Source organism: Selaginella moellendorffii, unplaced genomic scaffold (assembly GCF_000143415.4).
Source record: "Selaginella moellendorffii unplaced genomic scaffold, v1.0 SELMOscaffold_2, whole genome shotgun sequence".
Classification (NCBI taxonomy): Eukaryota; Viridiplantae; Streptophyta; class Lycopodiopsida; order Selaginellales; family Selaginellaceae; genus Selaginella; species Selaginella moellendorffii.
In genome coordinates, this window is record NW_003314263.1 from 2,045,386 (window position 1) to 2,061,557 (window position 16,172).

General features: G+C 50.7%; 7 protein-coding genes across 10 annotated transcripts; 4 read left to right on the forward strand and 3 right to left on the reverse strand.

Moving 5' to 3' along the window:
- The first annotated feature begins 11 nt into the window (after positions 1-11).
- Positions 12-3,094, forward strand: LOC9662198 (pentatricopeptide repeat-containing protein At1g62910). The gene is made up of 2 exons (XM_024664089.1): positions 12-2,799; positions 2,855-3,094. The coding sequence occupies exon 1, from the start codon at positions 31-33 to the stop codon at positions 2,674-2,676; it is 2,646 nt and encodes an 881-aa protein (XP_024519857.1). The 5' UTR covers positions 12-30; the 3' UTR covers positions 2,677-2,799; positions 2,855-3,094.
- Positions 3,095-3,396: 302 nt separating this feature from the next.
- On the reverse strand, positions 3,397-5,266 carry LOC9660977. Of its 4 annotated transcripts, none has more exons than XM_024664120.1 (7): positions 4,751-5,266; positions 4,527-4,694; positions 4,275-4,427; positions 4,049-4,224; positions 3,888-3,987; positions 3,778-3,831; positions 3,397-3,719 (listed from the first exon to the last, which is right to left on the reverse strand). In XM_024664120.1, the coding sequence occupies exons 1-5, from the start codon at positions 5,057-5,059 to the stop codon at positions 3,891-3,893; spliced, it is 903 nt and encodes a 300-aa protein (XP_024519888.1). In that variant the 5' UTR covers positions 5,060-5,266; the 3' UTR covers positions 3,397-3,719; positions 3,778-3,831; positions 3,888-3,890. The 4 variants fall into 4 exon arrangements, with proteins under 4 accessions (XP_024519888.1, XP_024519882.1, XP_024519901.1 ...); XM_024664133.1 differs by having other exon boundaries at positions 3,402-3,719; positions 3,778-3,987; positions 4,751-4,886; positions 4,946-5,266; XM_024664114.1 differs by having other exon boundaries at positions 3,778-3,987.
- A 38-nt stretch (positions 5,267-5,304) lies between these two features.
- On the forward strand, positions 5,305-7,615 carry LOC9660978 (14-3-3 protein 7). Its single transcript, XM_002962463.2, has 6 exons — positions 5,305-6,109; positions 6,190-6,496; positions 6,567-6,654; positions 6,725-6,834; positions 6,910-7,058; positions 7,143-7,615. The coding sequence occupies exons 1-6, from the start codon at positions 5,719-5,721 to the stop codon at positions 7,202-7,204; spliced, it is 1,107 nt and encodes a 368-aa protein (XP_002962509.2). The 5' UTR covers positions 5,305-5,718; the 3' UTR covers positions 7,205-7,615.
- A 665-nt stretch (positions 7,616-8,280) lies between these two features.
- Positions 8,281-10,654, forward strand: LOC9660979 (transcription factor TCP22). The gene has a single exon (XM_002962464.2). The coding sequence runs from the start codon at positions 9,077-9,079 to the stop codon at positions 10,319-10,321; it is 1,245 nt and encodes a 414-aa protein (XP_002962510.1). The 5' UTR covers positions 8,281-9,076; the 3' UTR covers positions 10,322-10,654.
- Positions 10,655-10,820: 166 nt separating this feature from the next.
- On the reverse strand, positions 10,821-11,971 carry LOC112342396. Its single transcript, XM_024664140.1, has 4 exons — positions 11,876-11,971; positions 11,710-11,782; positions 11,256-11,433; positions 10,821-11,109 (listed from the first exon to the last, which is right to left on the reverse strand). Exons 1-4 carry the CDS (start codon positions 11,949-11,951, stop codon positions 10,822-10,824), a joined length of 615 nt encoding a protein of 204 aa, XP_024519908.1. The 5' UTR covers positions 11,952-11,971; the 3' UTR covers position 10,821.
- A 39-nt stretch (positions 11,972-12,010) lies between these two features.
- Positions 12,011-13,235, reverse strand: LOC112342400 (transmembrane protein 258-like). The gene is made up of 4 exons (XM_024664151.1): positions 13,168-13,235; positions 12,374-12,471; positions 12,244-12,322; positions 12,011-12,179 (listed from the first exon to the last, which is right to left on the reverse strand). Exons 1-4 carry the CDS (start codon positions 13,168-13,170, stop codon positions 12,132-12,134), a joined length of 228 nt encoding a protein of 75 aa, XP_024519919.1. The 5' UTR covers positions 13,171-13,235; the 3' UTR covers positions 12,011-12,131.
- An 89-nt stretch (positions 13,236-13,324) lies between these two features.
- Positions 13,325-14,927, forward strand: LOC9660980 (NDR1/HIN1-like protein 10). Its single transcript, XM_024660529.1, has 3 exons — positions 13,325-14,173; positions 14,321-14,374; positions 14,868-14,927. The coding sequence occupies exons 1-3, from the start codon at positions 13,325-13,327 to the stop codon at positions 14,925-14,927; spliced, it is 963 nt and encodes a 320-aa protein (XP_024516297.1).
- Positions 14,928-16,172: the final 1,245 nt, after the last annotated feature.

Genomic DNA, 16,172 nt, shown 5'->3' on the forward strand with positions numbered 1-16,172 from the left:
ACAGGGGAGAGAGGGCGGCAAGAGCCAGGGATGAATGCGCTCTCCAGCGGCGGCGCTCAATCCAGCTTCCACGATCTAGATCACTGCGCGCCTAGAATTCCCGGCGGTGGAGCTGGAAAATGCGCCTCCGCCGGGCGCCTGCGAAGATCCGGCTTCAAATCCTTGCAGCTAGTTCTTGGAAGGTGTAGATTATGCGGCCGCGGCGTCGGATTATCGTCATCGATCGGCCTCCGAGCGCTTCGCTCCAATCGAATCGGTACGTTTTGCTCGCTCGCGGTGAATAAGGTAGCTAGTAGCAGTAGCAATGGAAGTAGCAGGGCTTTAACTCTAGAAGAACGTAGGGACGTGCGTCAGCTCCTCCAGATCGTCGAGAGCAGCTCCAGATTAGGATTCTCGATGAAATGGAACGGCCAGCTCTCGCAGAGACTCGTGGGGGTGATTCTACATATGGTGAAAAATGGAGAGTCCGCGATGGTTTTCTTCGGCTGGGCTGGAACGAGGCAGGATTTCAGGCACACTGTCCACACATACAATTGTTTCTACGAGGCTCTCATCCGGACTGGCCAGTGTGAGGAAGCATACAGGCTTTTCAAGGAGAAGTGGCCGCAGGAGCTTATACCCGATTCTATCACCTATGGTATACTGATTCGGGGGCTATGCAACTTTGGAAAGCTGAAGCTGGCGTGTAGTCTGTATGAGGAGATGGTGGATCGAGGACTCAGGCCGGTGGTTCTTACGTGCAAGTTTCTTCTCAACGCGCTGTGCAAGTCCGGGAATCTAGAGTTGGCACTCCGCTACTTTGAGAAAATGTCCAGCATTCCGTGTGCTGCGACGTGGACTATTCTCATAGACGGGCTTTTCAGGGCGATCAGAGTCGACGAGGCTTGCTACTACTTCGAAGAGATGAAGCATACCGCGATTCCAAACAACTGGACTTACACGGTGGTTATAAATGGCCTCGTGAAGGCTGGGAAAGTAGCAGAAGCGGAACGGGTTCTCCAGGAGATGCCGGTCCCGACGCTCGCGAATTACACCTCAGTCATCGGTGGACACTGCAAAGCCGGTGATATGGGAAAAGCTTACCATCTTCTCGAGGACATGAAACGCAAGGGTTACCAGGGCGACAACCTTACGTACAACACGCTCATTCATGGACACTGCAGGCTGCAAGAGATTGACAGGGCATACGAGCTGCTAGAGGAGATGAAAAGTAACGATTTTGTTCCAGACATCTTCACTTATGACATCCTCATTGCTGGTCTTTGTAGAGCAAAGCGGCTGAGCGAGGCTCGCGACCTTTTGGGAACTCTACGCAATGAAGATGACTGTACTCCCAACGTTGTTTCCTACAACACCCTGATCGATGGCTTTTCCAAAGCCGCCCGTGTCAACGACGCTTATCAGCTCTTTCTAGAGATGGTCACAGCAGGACAACATCCCGATGTAGTGACTTACAGCACTCTCATCCGAGGACTTTGCAACGCTGGAAGAGCATCCGAAGCCCACTCGTATCTGGAAGAAATGGTTGGCAAGAAAATCTTACCAAAAGTTCCAGTTTACAGCTCTGTCATCTCTGGGCTTTGTAGAGCAGGCGAGTTGGATGCTGCTTCAACTGTTTTCGACAGTATGGTTGCGAACGGTTGCCAACCAAATCTCGCTGTCTACAACTCCCTCATCTACGGGCTGTGCAAGACGGGCAGACTCTGTGATGCAAAGTTGCGCGTGAAGGAGATGACTGAAAGAGGCTGCTCACCGGATGGTGTCACGTATGGAACACTGATAGTGGGGCTTTGCCGATGGAGCAGAACAGACGAAGCATGTGACCTTTACGTCCGATCACTGGAACAGGGAATCGAAATCAGTGAAACAAGCTGCAACGTTGTCATAGCCAGCCTCCGCTGTCTTGAGCAAGCTCAACGTGTTCTTCGCGTCGTTCTTGCTACGGGGAATTCTCCAACGGCTTTTTTCTACGCGACTGTGATCGAGAGCCTCTGCAAAGAGAACAACTTAGCGGAAGCTCGTCAGCTACTTGAAGATATGATCGGAGCAGGAATCAAGCCGGATGGCTCTACAGTTGACGCTCTGGTCGGAGCGATGTGTCGTCAAGATAAGGCCGTCGTAGCCATGGCTTTTCTTGAGGAAATGGTGAGGCTCGGTTCCAAACCTTCAGTTGGTACGTACAGCACACTCTTGAACGCTCTCTTCAAAGCAGGGAAGCCAAGCGAAGCTCATGTGGTCCTTCGAAGGCTGATAAGCCACACCAGTTGTTTCCCCGACGAACTCTGGTACGTTGGCCTGATCGCTGCTTACTCAAACCAGGATCAGGTGGAGGAGGCCCGTAACGTCCTCCAGGAGCTGAAAAGCAAGTGGGGAATCCAAAGCATAGTTGCATACAACACCCTCTTGAAAGGACTTTTCAGGACGCGGAACCTTCAGATGGTTTACGAGCTTCTCAGGGAGATGAAGAGGAACGAGTTCGTGGTGAATGAGGCTACTTTCAACATTCTGATTCAAGGATTCTGTCGGCTGGGACAGACCGACCGAGCTGTGCGAGTTCTCTCCGAGATGAAGAAGGTGCTTACTCCCAGCGCTGCTATCATCAAGTTCCTCGTGGATGAACTCGCGAGAGCTGAAAGAGAACAAGAGTCCAAGGATCTTGTCAAGCGTCCGGTGTGACGGACACGTATTTGCTCGAGCTGGCCCGGTACGAGTTCTCCCACACCTACTTATCTTTGGTACTCTACTTTCTCAGTGGCTGCAAAGTCCGTGGAGGTTCGTTCCTTGGCTACAAATCTTGAGGTACCATTTTCTTTTTCCTTCTTACGAGAAGTAAAAGTCAAGCATTTCGTTACAGGATCTGATCAGCTGCTATATCTGTAACAGTCCGAATCTCAATCGTGGCCATTTCATCCGACGGCCTTCTAAAGAGGAGATTTTTCTTCGAGGACTGTCGTAAGCACTACGGGGAAATGGCGACTTTCCTCGCTGCTCTAGTAGCATCGGCGATCTTCCTTGTAGAGGCTCACACAGCAGCATCGGCAGCACGATCTTTGCTGGACGTAAGCTCGCCGGACATCAATTTCCAGACTATCATTCCAGCCTGGGTGGATTCCTATGACAGCCCCTACGTTTCGGTCTCGGCCACTTTCGGCTCTCGAGCAGTCACCACCACGGGCCAGATGTTCAAGCAAGCTGATACTCAAAAGCCTCCAGTGGTGAGCATCTCAGACATCCACGCCAAGAAAGGAGATCTCTTCACGCTACTTATGGTGGATCCGGATGCTGTCAGTCCCGAGAAACCAATCTACAGGAACGTCTTGCACTGGATCGTCACAAACATTCCGACAGGAACAAAAGGTACTTATCTTTTCTTTTCATTTCTATCATTCCAGGAACTTAGATTGCGAAACACTTAGATGTATTCAAGCACGGTACAAACACGGCCTCCTATGCTGGCCCTTCGCCTCCTATGGGTGTCCATCGCTACTACATTCTCGTTTTCAAGCAGGTACTAGATTGCTCTCCAAGTTTCTAGCGGGAACTCTATGATTCTAGGCTCACCCTCGCGTTGCAGAAGGGTAAGATCACGGCTGGCAAGATCACGAGAAGGCAGCAATTCAGCGTTCGTAAGTTCTCGGACGAGTACTCTCTCGGCTTCCCTGTTGGTGGAGTCTACTTCACAGTGGAGGCAGGTGTAAAGGTTCTTTGATTTGAACAAGCTAACAAAACCATGGGAAGTAAATAAGCCTCAGGAAATCTAAAGAAGTTTTCACTTACAAAAGCGTGCAGTGCCTGGAAAAATCTAGCTGCGCCGATTCGTTCTTTACGTAACTTCGACCACAAAGAATTTACTGTACAGAAAGAATGCTCGTACCTACAAGCTATACCTCTCACGTTGCGTGCGTGAATATGGCTTCCACTCGATCTAGCGATGCACTGAGATGTCCCAGATCCAATCCCACCGGAGGTTCTCCCACTCCCATGGACCTGTCACAAAATTCCCCCAAGCTTTTAATGGCGAGAAGACAAAGCAAGAGTGAGTACTCACCCATGAACATCGGGTAGGACGTATTCCGCGTTCCATCCAACTCTAACATCAAACCCGGGACAGATTGCCAGTCTTGTCTTTTGCTTGATTTGCGCTGGCCAACAATCGCCCAGGGACGATGTCACTCTCCATTTCCAGCCACTTTTTCTGCTGCGAAAGTCGTGTCCTAGCCCAACCTGGGAGAAGGCAAAGTCGATAAGAACTTACTCTTGGAAGATATTCGTACCTGGAAACTTAGGAGCGGTCCAATCGGGATTTTCCTTGTGATGAGCCGGATATCTCCTTGCTTGGGCTCAAACATGAGCTTCCACTTTGGATCGTTCCCGACGGGCTTGAGCACGATCTTGGTGTTGCACCCGTGCTCTTGGATCCCATCAAACTGTGGCAAAACCAAAGAAAAAGCTTTTAGCAGATCAAAGGACCAAAGAAAATCGAAGGAGCGCTCTACTGACTTCCATCCTTTTTTATGTTCTAGTACCTCATCTCTTACTACCTCAAAGTTGGCACCAAGCTGGTACCCCTCCATTTGCTGCCGGAATTTCACTCGCAGCTCCTTTGGCGTCCAGTTTATCCGATACAAATCCTTCCAAGAGATTTCGTCGCTGGATGATGTGGAATCGGTGCCTGGGAGCTCTCCATTCGCGCTCTGGAAGAAATCTAGCTAGCATCAGCACAAGATTTAAGAGATTTCACGCACTATACCTGTCTAGAAGACCTCAGCGCTTGTATTTCGGGGCTCTCATTCACGAGCTTGTGGATTCCCGAGATCGCCCTGTCGACATGCCGGCCTAGAGCGCTCTGGAGACTCCCCAGCCGACCTCCAGCTCCATCCTTGCGCCTGGAATCCACGCAGAAATCGCATTCCCCATCCAAACACACGCAACAGAGAGATTCAACCTCGACGCCGACGCGCGCGCTGGAGATGATTGCGATTGCGATTGCGATTGCGATGCCGCAGCGTTGGCAGCGCCGCGATTCCGGCCGCGCTCCATCTCGACCGATCAGCTGCATGCTTTCATTGCGTCTAATCTAAAGAGTACAAACCCTACATTTTTTATTGTTTCCCAGGGATTCGAACCTGGAATCGGTCTCACCCCAGGAATCGATCCCGAGACCTCGTTAAGATTGTACGCCCAAGGAATCGATCCCCAGACCGCCTACGTTTATTTTACCGCGAATCGGTCTCGCCCAAGGAATCGAACTCGAGGCCTCGTAAAACCTGGGTTTAGGGTTCTTGCTCGCGGGAATGAGGCCACTGGACGAGCAAGAGACGACGGTGGTGTTTGAGAAGCTCCACAAATTCGTGGGCGCCAATCTCCGGCAGATCGTGGAGCGCAAGGACGCCATCACATCTAGCAGGTATTGCTTTCGCCTCCACAAGCAGCGCGTCTACTACGTGAGCGAGGATCTCGTCAAGAAGGCCACCAATGTGTCGCGGGAGAAGCTCGTCTCGCTGGGCACTTGCATCGGCAAATACACCAAGAGCGGCAAATTCCATCTCACCATCACTTGCCTCGATCTCCTGGCGGCGCATTCCAAGCACAAGATTTGGCTCAAGCCCTCGGCGGAGATGTCCTTTCTCTACGGCAATCACGTCCTCAAGAGCGGACTTGGAAGGATCACCGAGAACACCCCGCAGTACGAAGGGGTTGTGATCTATTCCATGTCCGATGTGCCGCTGGGATTCGGGCTGGCTGCGAAATCCACGCACGATTGCAGGAAGCTGGATCCAAACGACATCGTCGCCCTGCACCAGGCGGATGTGGGAGAGTACCTCCGGCTGGAAGACGATGTGTGATTTTTTAGGGTTCTTCCATGTCATCTCGTTGCCGTTGGATCGACGCCCGATCCAACGGCTGAAACGTAACCCTTATGGCGCGGGTTCGAATCCCTATCCAGCGAATATTAAAACCCCCTGTTTATTTCCTGCAAACCCTTGTTCTTCCGCCATAGCCAGGAGCTTCGGATCGCAGATCGTCGACGGCGCCATGGGAATGGAGAAGGAGCGCGAATGCTTTGTCTATATGGCCAAGCTTGCCGAGCAAGCAGAGCGCTACGACGGTGAGCTCCTGGATCGATGCGATAATCTCGCGCCTTCGATTCCTCGGATCTGTGCGTGACTCTTGTCTATTTCCCCGCAGAAATGGTCGAATCCATGAAGAAGGTCGCCAAGCTCGATGTGGAGCTCACCGTGGAGGAGCGAAATCTCCTGTCCGTGGGGTACAAGAACGTTATCGGCGCACGGAGAGCGTCGTGGCGGATCTTGTCCTCGATCGAGCAAAAGGAGGAGAGCAAAGGCAACGAGCAAAACGTGAAGCGGATCGGCGACTACCAGCAGAAGGTAGAGGACGAGCTCTCCACGATTTGCAATGACATTCTCACCATCATCGACGAGCATCTAGTCCCCGCATCTAGCACCGGGGAGTCTACGGTGTTCTATTACAAGATGTGAGTAGCGATACTTTTCTTTTTTTTTTTGCTCTTGTCCTTTTGGGTCTTGACTTGTTCTTATCAACAGGAAAGGAGACTACTTCCGTTATCTCGCGGAGTTCAAGACCGGTAACGAAAGAAAGGAGGCGGCCGATCAATCATTCAAGGCTTACCAGGTAAGCTCGCAAATCTCTTTGCGTGATCGTTGTTTTGGTTTCTATAAGTTTTGGGTGTGCGTTGTTTCAGGCCGCCACTGATACTGCTTCGACCGATCTGCCTCCTACGCATCCAATTCGGCTTGGGCTGGCACTGAACTTCTCAGTTTTCTACTACGAGATACTCAACTCGCCAGATCGGTGAGAGCGCCTCGTCCTCTTTTTAGTTTTCTCCACTTCAACTGACTTTGTGGCTTTGTTTCGCTGTTGCAACAGCGCTTGCCAGCTAGCCAAGCAAGCTTTTGACGATGCGATCGCGGAGCTGGACACGCTCAGCGAAGAATCCTACAAGGACAGCACTTTGATCATGCAGCTTCTCAGAGACAACTTGACGCTGTGGACGTCGGATCTACAGGAAGACGGAGGTTCGTGAAACTTCTGTTTTTTTCTTTTTCTTTTCTCTGTTCCTGCGAACCTATCCTCAACTAAATGTGTTGTTGCGAATCCAGTTGAGGATGCGTCCAAAGGAGAGATAACTGGCAAGCCCGAACCTGAGGTAATGCGTGCGTGAGACGAATTTTCGAGTGGCACCAGCAAAAGCTCTCCTTTTTTTTACTTCCTCTCTTCTCTGTTCATTCTGGGGCCTCCTCTCTCTCTCTCTCTCGCGCGCTCTCTTTTTCTCGCTACTGTTCACCAGTGTCTCTTCTAATCACAAGTCTTCTAGCGTGCTATGCACTTGAGGTCATTTTCCTTGTGTGATTTCGCTTTTGGCTTTTTTTTTTCCTGTTCTTTCCTTTTCTTTTCACTGTGGAGGGAGAGAGATGATCAACACCACAGTAGCTAATGTTGTTGGTGACGCTACGCTACACACTCTGGGAATTTCCTTATTGCTTTCTCGATAGAGAAGAGGGGGACTATATACTTACCAGTCCAATCCAATGCTACTCTCGCGAAATGAAAAAAATGGAAGCTCTTTGAATAACTGGTGTGTCAAGACTTTTGTTTGCTTGGTGACAAAAGAACGAGAACAGAGAAATTTCATCCTTGATTTCATAGATAAGATTGGGTAGCTATTCTTTCGGGCGTTGATCATGTCCGAAAAACCATAGTAGCTGGCCAAGAGAGAAAGCACGTAGCGACGAAACAAAAGCTCGCAATCTCGCCCGACGTGGGCTGGCGGGAAAACGAGAAAATTTTATAAAAAAAACGTTTAAAGAGAAAGAGAGCGAGCAAACCGCCGACGTCGTGTGCCCTGACGCCAGCGTGGCGTCATCGTGGCACGTGTGCACATCGTCCGTTGCCGGACGCATCCGGCCGTCCCCGCCCACTGCGCGCCAAAAATCTTTTCAAACTTTTAATTTCTCTTAGTATTTTTCCGGTAGTGTTTTCTTTTTTTGCTAGCAGAGGCTCATGATGGGCCGCGTGCGCCTGCGTCAGAACCCGCACATGCGCCGCGCAGGCGGCGCCGCGTCTCCCCGGGGAGCCGTCCGATCGGGTGACAGCAGCCGTCGGATCCACCACGTGTCCTGGCACGTCAGCCGGCTTTTTTGCCACGTCAGAGTGACACGAGCCCTAATTCTCTCGCGGGTGATCTGGATGCGAATTGAAAAAAAATCCTGGGCAGCGAAACCCTAATTTAATCCCGGAGCAGCGATGAACAGGCGAGCAATGCAACAAAGAGGACAGAACGTGGGGTCCCCACTTTTCCCTCTATCTTTCTTTTCTCTCTCTTTCTCTCACTCTCTCTTTGTTTTTTTTCTCCTCCCCTCTTGTGGATCACTCGCTCTCTCTAGGAAGCTCCGCTTTCTTCTTCTTCTTCCTAGATTGTAACCTCGGGCCAGTTCTTCTTCGTCGAGAGGAGCCCATCCCTCCCATGGCCCGTGATTATCCATCGCCGCCGCGTCGCAGTCTCGCTGGTATATGATAGATCTGTGTGGCAGCGTCGCCGCTTTAAATTCTCTCCACCACCGCCAATTGCCCAAATCCTTCTTCCTGCCACCACAATGCCGCGCCCTTCCTCCACCAGTGAGTGATTGCTCTTGAGCGCTCGTCACTTCCTCCTCGATCCTTGGCTGGCAATTCTCTTCTCCCTGGCGCTGGAATTCCTCGTTCCTTGATGGTGTTTAGGTGGCTCCTCATTGTGGCGGATGGCGGCGGCACCACGATCGCGGGGGCGAAGAATTTCCATCGCCGGAATCTATAGCGACGAACTAAAGTAGAATCTAAGATCGCTCCCTCTTCCCCGGGAGAGCGACACAATTCCAGGTCTAGACAAGAGCTTGGTGGGCGAGAGCGATAGAATTCTCCGGGGACTGGGCAAAGAGCTTGCTTGGTGGGCACGGCAGTCGGGCAGGGCATAGATTAGGGGGCTCCAGCATCCAGCACAGGCCAGAAAGAAGAATTCGCGAGAATTCGCGATCGCTGGGGTCCCAGGGAGGAGGAAATGCGAGCAGCAAACTCCATGGATTCGTCGTCCACATCCTCGATCCAGGACCCCGGCGGTGGCGCGGCGCCGCCGGCCGCGCCACCGCCGCCCAAGAAGCCGCCGCCCAAGAGATCCTCCAACAAAGACCGCCACACCAAGGTGGAGGGGCGGGGGCGGCGGATCCGGATGCCCGCGACGTGCGCCGCGCGGATCTTCCAACTCACGCGGGAATTAGGTCACAAATCCGATGGCGAGACGATAGAGTGGCTGCTCCGCCACTCCGAGCAGGCCATCATCGCCGCTACGGGCACCGGCACCATCCCCGCGCTGGCCATGCAAAGCGGCGGGCTGCTACTGCGCGGTAAGCCGCACGGCATGGCTGGGCTCTCGCGTAGCGGCAGCAGCACCATCGACCAGGTACCGCGCGGCAGCACCGCCGAGTCGCGCGGTATGCCGCTGGGCTACACCGCGGCCAGCGGCGTGTACAGCCCGGCACTGCCGCCACCGCCGGCGGCATCCAGCGTGGAGCGATCGGGCCTGTCGGCACCCGCTGGCTACGATCCAACCCATCACCACCCGCTCATGGCGTTCCAGCAGCTGGGGCCTTCCTCCGCGGAGCACGAGTCCCGGCCGTTGGATCCGGATGGAGAGGACGGCGACGATCAGGGCGGGAGGTTCGGCAAGAGGATCCGGGCGGACATTCCGTCTATTCCGATGCTGCTAGGCCACCAGCTCAAAGAAGACCCGGACGGCGGGAGACGGCAGGGGCATATACCGTCCCCACAACCAGGGCATATTCCGGCGCTATGGAACTCTCCCGCCATTTGGATGCTGCCCGCGAGCGAGCAGCAAGTGTGGTTCCCTTCCCCGGCGTCGTCCCAGATGTTTATTAGGGCTGGGGGATTGGATCTACCAAGCTCGGCGCTCTCGGCCATGGATTCCAGCAATTCCAACTCCAATTCCTCGAATCCGGCAATGGGCAGCCACAATCTCCACCACCACCTCTTGGGGCATATGAATTTGAGCTCGATGCAGCAGCCATCGTCCTCGTACGTGCTCTCCTCCATGCCGGCCTCCTCGTCCTCGATCGAGCACGGGCATCTGGGAATGCTGAGCGCGCTGAGCGCCTACACGAGGAACATGACGCAACAGCAAGAACAGCAGCATCAACACCACCAAGATCTAGGCGAGCACCATGGTCAGCATCATCATCACCAGGGACGAGATCACAGCAACGAGGATCCCAGCTCTCACGAGCAATAGTTCTTTCGCGCGAAGATCAAATTGGATCATAGCAGCAGCAGCAGCAGCATTTTTGGGCACTGGAGAGATTTTTTTTTTTTTTCCCCCTTTCATCGTGCCTCGGCAAACACAGGTTTTGTGCGTTTCTCTCTCTTTCTCCCGGCCTGGTCTCTCATAAGCTCTTTCATATCGATCATTCTTTTTGACCCCGCGAAAAAGCACCAAAATCGAGGGTCTTCCAGAGGCGGTGTACATTATAAATTCTTTCCTATACAAATTCTTTTCAAGACAATTGTCACATTATTTTTTGTATTTTTCTCAAATTATATAAGTTTAAACTCAAATATTATTTTTTAAGCGTAGATATTTTAGGAATATTTCCGAATCAGTGATTAATGCTTGGCATCGTGACACCTGCAAAAGCTAGCATACAAAGATTTTTCCATGGTTTGTGTTTGCTATGGTTACTAGACAAAGCAATGCAAGGGGTATCATTTCTCTCCACTAGCTAGACGCTACATTCACACACAAAGAATAGTGCGTTGGATCCAATGCACCATTCCAAACTTTACATCATTTTCTTTCTTTTCTCCTTTTCTTTTTGTGATCGACAGATCGATCGATGGATCGATCCTTGTGTCATAATCGGTTTCTTCCAACTTACACGTTCGTTCGTTAGAACATCGAAAAAAACTATACGAAGATAAGCTATGGTTTTCTCCATTGTGGAATTCCGTGACACCAAACCTTGGCGTCGCTCTCGAGAAAGAAACGCCAAGAACACTGACGTGATGCGTTAACTCCTTTGCCTATCACCAAAAAAAATCCAATTTTAAAAGACTGGACGAGCTCGACACGATCAAATGGAAATCCCTGCTAGCTTAATGGAATTCTTAGCTAATGACAACCATCGACATTCGAGTGTGCGCTACTTAAAAAATCCAAATGCGCTTACCGTCCGTGCTCGCTTGCTTGTGGACAAAGGAACAATGGGTGACAAAGATGGGCCTCCTCGTGTGTGTCTTTTGGTGGAGCTTGGGAGGCATGATTCCACCCATGAGATTCCACTCCCGTGATCGATGGAGAGCTTTCGCAGTGGTGGTGAATTATTATCTCTGGTGTGTGCTACAGTCCTGGAAAGTTTCGATGAGTGAAACAGTCGCTAGATCTTGATCGAATATCACACGCAGGGCCAACTAGAACTAGACTCCAGAGGAGCACAGCTCCAGCCTACTCGAAAGAACTTTACGAAAACAATGCTTGGCAATCAAGTATAAGAATTCACAGGAAAGGATGGAACTGATTTAAAAGAGTAACAAAAGAAAGAACTTTACAGACTTGAGAGATGTGGTGTACAACTCATGCAAGAAGTAAAGCAGGCAAGAATAGAAACAAAAGAAAGAGCGTACCTTCTTATCCCCCTCGAATTTTTCTTTCGATTCCTGGTTCGTTTGTTTGTGATTAAACGTTCTGACTCGTCACCTGGCTCAAAATCCAAACCTTGTCACTGCGTCCCATGTTCTTTCACAATGAAAAAAAACGAATGGAGAAATCTTCTTACTACAGTTCTCGTACCGCTGGACAGCGTTGTCATTTTCACCCAATTCTTTTGCGCGATCTCATTGAATTGGCTCGCTTTCATGTGCCTCATGTGGATTCATGACGAAGCTTCCTGCCAAAGTGAGCAAAGCCGAGCAACAAAGAAAGGAAGAACCATTAAAACCCAAGATAACGTAGTTAAAGTTCCCAAAGACGATAAATTCCACGCCTGGGAGAGTGATTGTTCTACGGTGATTTGTTCTTGCGACGCGGCAAAGCGCTTCTCATACTACTAGACATAAACTCCAGTGGAAAGAAGTAGAAACAGTGCTCCAAGTCCCTACAATCAAACAATGCTCGTGTTTGTGAGGCTAGAGATCGAAAATAAAACATGAAACTCCTACCAGGAAAATCGATGACGCTCCTCCGGTCAAAATCTCCCGTGGGAAGCTTCGACTGAGGCTAGAAGTTGTGATCTCATATCTGCGAACGATATATAAGCACTCAGATCACATCACAAAGTGAAGGACTTACATGAAAAAACTCGCCGTCAAGACGAGGCCAACAGTGAGGAATAGAATTGTTAGAAGCGGATATAATCCCTCAGGAACTGGGCTGCTGATAGCTACAGCCTGTGAAGGAAAAATTTCTCAGCAGCAGCAAAGAACACAAAGCAAGCATAAAAATCCATGGGAAGAAAATCATTAGATAAAAGAGCGCAAGGAGAACAAAAATTCACAAGAATTCTAGATCAAGATTCAAGCAAACCGTCGACCATAGCGAAGACAAAATCTCAAAGCTAGAGAACACAAAGCAAACATAAAACCGCAGCACTTCAGCTATAGCCTTAGATAATAAAAAAAGTGTATCCATGACTCCAATACACTTTCAGAAAGGGAACGAAGAGCAAAGAGAAAAGCACAACGAGAAGAACTATGCACACGAAAATTCACGAGCAAAAAATCCAGAAGAGCCGTCGATCATACACAAGCATAAAATCGCAGAAATTCAGCTATAACTCATAGATTTCTAGCTAGTAGAAAAACTGAATCCATCCATACACTTCTAAGAAAACAACGAAGAAAATCGTTAGAGAGAAGAAAAATCACAGAATTCCGGAAAAACTGTCGATCATAGCGAAGAAAAAATCAACACAGAGCAAGCATAAAATCGCAGCACTTATAACTCAAGCTTTCTGCTAGTAGAAAAATTGTATCCATGAATCCATACATAGAAAGCACAACGAGAAGAACAATGTAAGAAAAATCACACAAGAATTCACAAGGATTCTAGATCAAGAGCTAAAAACTAAGCTAGATCAAACTCACCATTGTGGACGAAGCCGCAGATCCAAAAGCCCTACCTAGCCCACAGCCCCCAGCCCTAGAAAAATATACCCATCGAATCTTATTCAAATTTCTAGGGCAGCCGTGGCGTCGGCTGGGTCGCTTCAGTATCTCTCGCGCCGCGGAGGGATATGAGGAGATGGCCAAGAACTCCATCCTAAACAGGCTCACACTCCAGCGCTCCCCGGCCTCCAAGGAGATCGGCTACCAAAACCTCAAGATCGACGAGCCCCCGGGGAGCTTGGAGGCAAATCACTCCTCCGATCGTGATCCAGGAGCCCTAGCAAGCGCTGCGACGACGAGCCCGGATCTTCACATCAGCAACAGCCAGTACGTCGCCAATCTCCACAGCACCTCCAACAGCGTAAGCCCTCCTCCGCCAGCGAATCGCGCAGGAGGAGGAGGATCACCGCTTGGGTTTCGATCCTCGCGATTGCGGCGCCGCTACCCGCGATGGTGCCGCTGCATTTGCTGGACTTGCTGCGTCTTGTTCCTCCTCCTCGTCCTGGCGGCCATCGCAGCGCTGTGCTTCTACATCATCGTCCGCCCGAGAGCGCCCAAGCTCTCCATCGACGAGGTGGAGGTCTCGTCGCTCTTGCTCACCATCACCGATTCAAACGCCACTCTGAGCGACTACGAATTCAACTCGCTGCTCGACCTCGACTTGCTGCTCACCATCAACGCCTACAACCCAAACACGCAGATCGTGGTCTACTACAACAAGATCCGGGTGGACATTCTCTACCGGAACTTGCAGCTGGTTAGCACGTACGTGGAGCCGTTCATGCAGGGGCACCGGGAGAGAAAGTTGGCGGTGGTGGAGATGGTGGGAAACCCCAGCCTTCAGAAGCTTGTGAGCAGGGAGATGTCGGCGGAGATGAGCCGGAATGCGGTGAATTTGGTGGCGGAGATCAGCGCGCAGGGGAAAGTCAAGGTGGTGCGGACGGTGAGCCCGAGTATTTTGGTGCGCTTGACCTGTGACTTGCAGGTCAGCCCGCCGACTGGGCCGAGTGGTCCGCAGCTCTTGTACAAGTCATGTAAGATTTCCAAGCCTTACAGCGGTTATAATAGGATTTGAAGTGTCTGTGCGAGTTGAGTTAGTATAGTGTTGATCCGTAGTACATCGGCGATACAGATGCGAAATTCCCCACCACAGGATGTGCTTGTACTTGACAAAATTTGTCAATGGGTAAATCGGCAAAACAGATGCAGAACTCCCCACTCCCACGGCATGATGTGGCTCTTTCTCTGATTGACTGCGAAGTATCACACTTGTACCAAAGCACATCAAAGTTTTATTTCATTTCTACACATGTATGGTGTGTTGGCTTTCAGAAATCATCCAATGGCAGTTTGGCTTTCATTTTCTTTCCTTTTTCTCCTTGTTTTTCGCTGCATAATTAGGCTTCTCAATGTGGGCCAGAAATGTGTCGAAATGCTTGCCTCAACAATGTGTTGTTGTGTTTGCTGGGTCGTCCTCATCAAATGTCCGGAATGAAAAGCATGTCTTTTGGAAGCACATACATCCCTTTTGCAGTAGATAAATTCTCTAGGTGTTGTGTTTTGGCAATTCAACTTTGTCTTAACACAGGCCAAAAGTGCCCAAGGCTATCAGAAAAGATCTGCCAACTTTTCCACTCGAAGTTACGGATTGACAATCGACTTCGTGTCTACTTGCACAGCCATTTCATCTTTCAGATCTTTTCGTGCTACAAGAGGATGAGAGCCCCTTGTCCTTGTGATTGACATGTTTGTTTCAACAGGCAAGGCGTGAAATCAATCTTTTGCATTTGAATCAACGATGAAAACTACCCACGAGAACTTCCAACACTTCCAGAACTTTTTAATTTCTTTAGTGCTAAGAATTGGAGCCTCGAAACAATCAACGAAGAAAACTAACAAGAACTTCTTGGTTTCTTGGAAGAACTTCGTAAGAACCAGCAAGGAAGAACTTTGATTTTGATTTCTACAAAGTGCTAAGAATTGGAGCCTCGAAACAATCAACGAAGAAAACTAACAAAAACTTTTTGGTTTCTTGGAAGAACTTTGATTTTGATTTCTACAGTGCTAAGAATTGGAGCCTCGAAACAAGCAACGATCTGTAAACTAAGCTGCTCAATGCGGTGTTGACGAGCGTGTAGAGGCACATTGTTTGAATGGCGCGAAGGTGCCTGGATATTCTCCCGATAAACCCCAGGAGCCATCCCAGCCGTTGGAATCGCCGGTGTCTCTTTTGTTCTCTTGGAGCGTGGAGTTTCTTGCAAACGCAATGCTCATGAAAGGCATTTGCTGCGCTAGCGATGGATGATGCCACAGCGAATCCCAGCCATGATCGATCGTGTTTTTGAAACCTTTGGCAGGAACAAGACGATGAAATCGTAAAATCCATGGCCATTTTATAGCTCAGGAGGCTGTGATGGTGGCTGTTCTTCACGGCGTCCCTGGCGGCACTGATCGCCATGACGAGCTGCGAGTGCCAGGCGTTCAATCGATCGGAGCCCGAGACCCAGAAGGATCGACTGGAGGCATCGACCGTGAGGACCTGGCCCGCAAAGCCGTAGGAGAGCGATCGGGGGATCACTGCCAGCCGAAGCGCTGATCGTAGCAAGAATCCAATTGGGGCCGGGATCGCCGAGACGATGGAGGAGCCCAGGGTCGGGAGGAGAGATCCCAGCGCGCGGCGCGCGACGCGAAAGCCCTCCCAGTGGTCGTCGTCACTGAAGAGCCTCTTGATCGTAGACAGGAAGGGGATGAGATTTGGCACGCAATCGCCGCGCTGCACGACGTGGAGGTATACCGCACTGTACCGCGCGGTGATGAGCTCCGCCAGATGCGAGCTCGCGAAGAGCGGCGCCCCGAAAGTGATACATTTGATCCTCGTCTCCTTCCCCTGTTCTTCCTGGCAGAAATCCTCGCGATTCTCTGCGAATTCGCCCTCCTCGCGGTCCAATTCGCGCAGCATTCGCAGCGCCAGCAGCGATGCGACC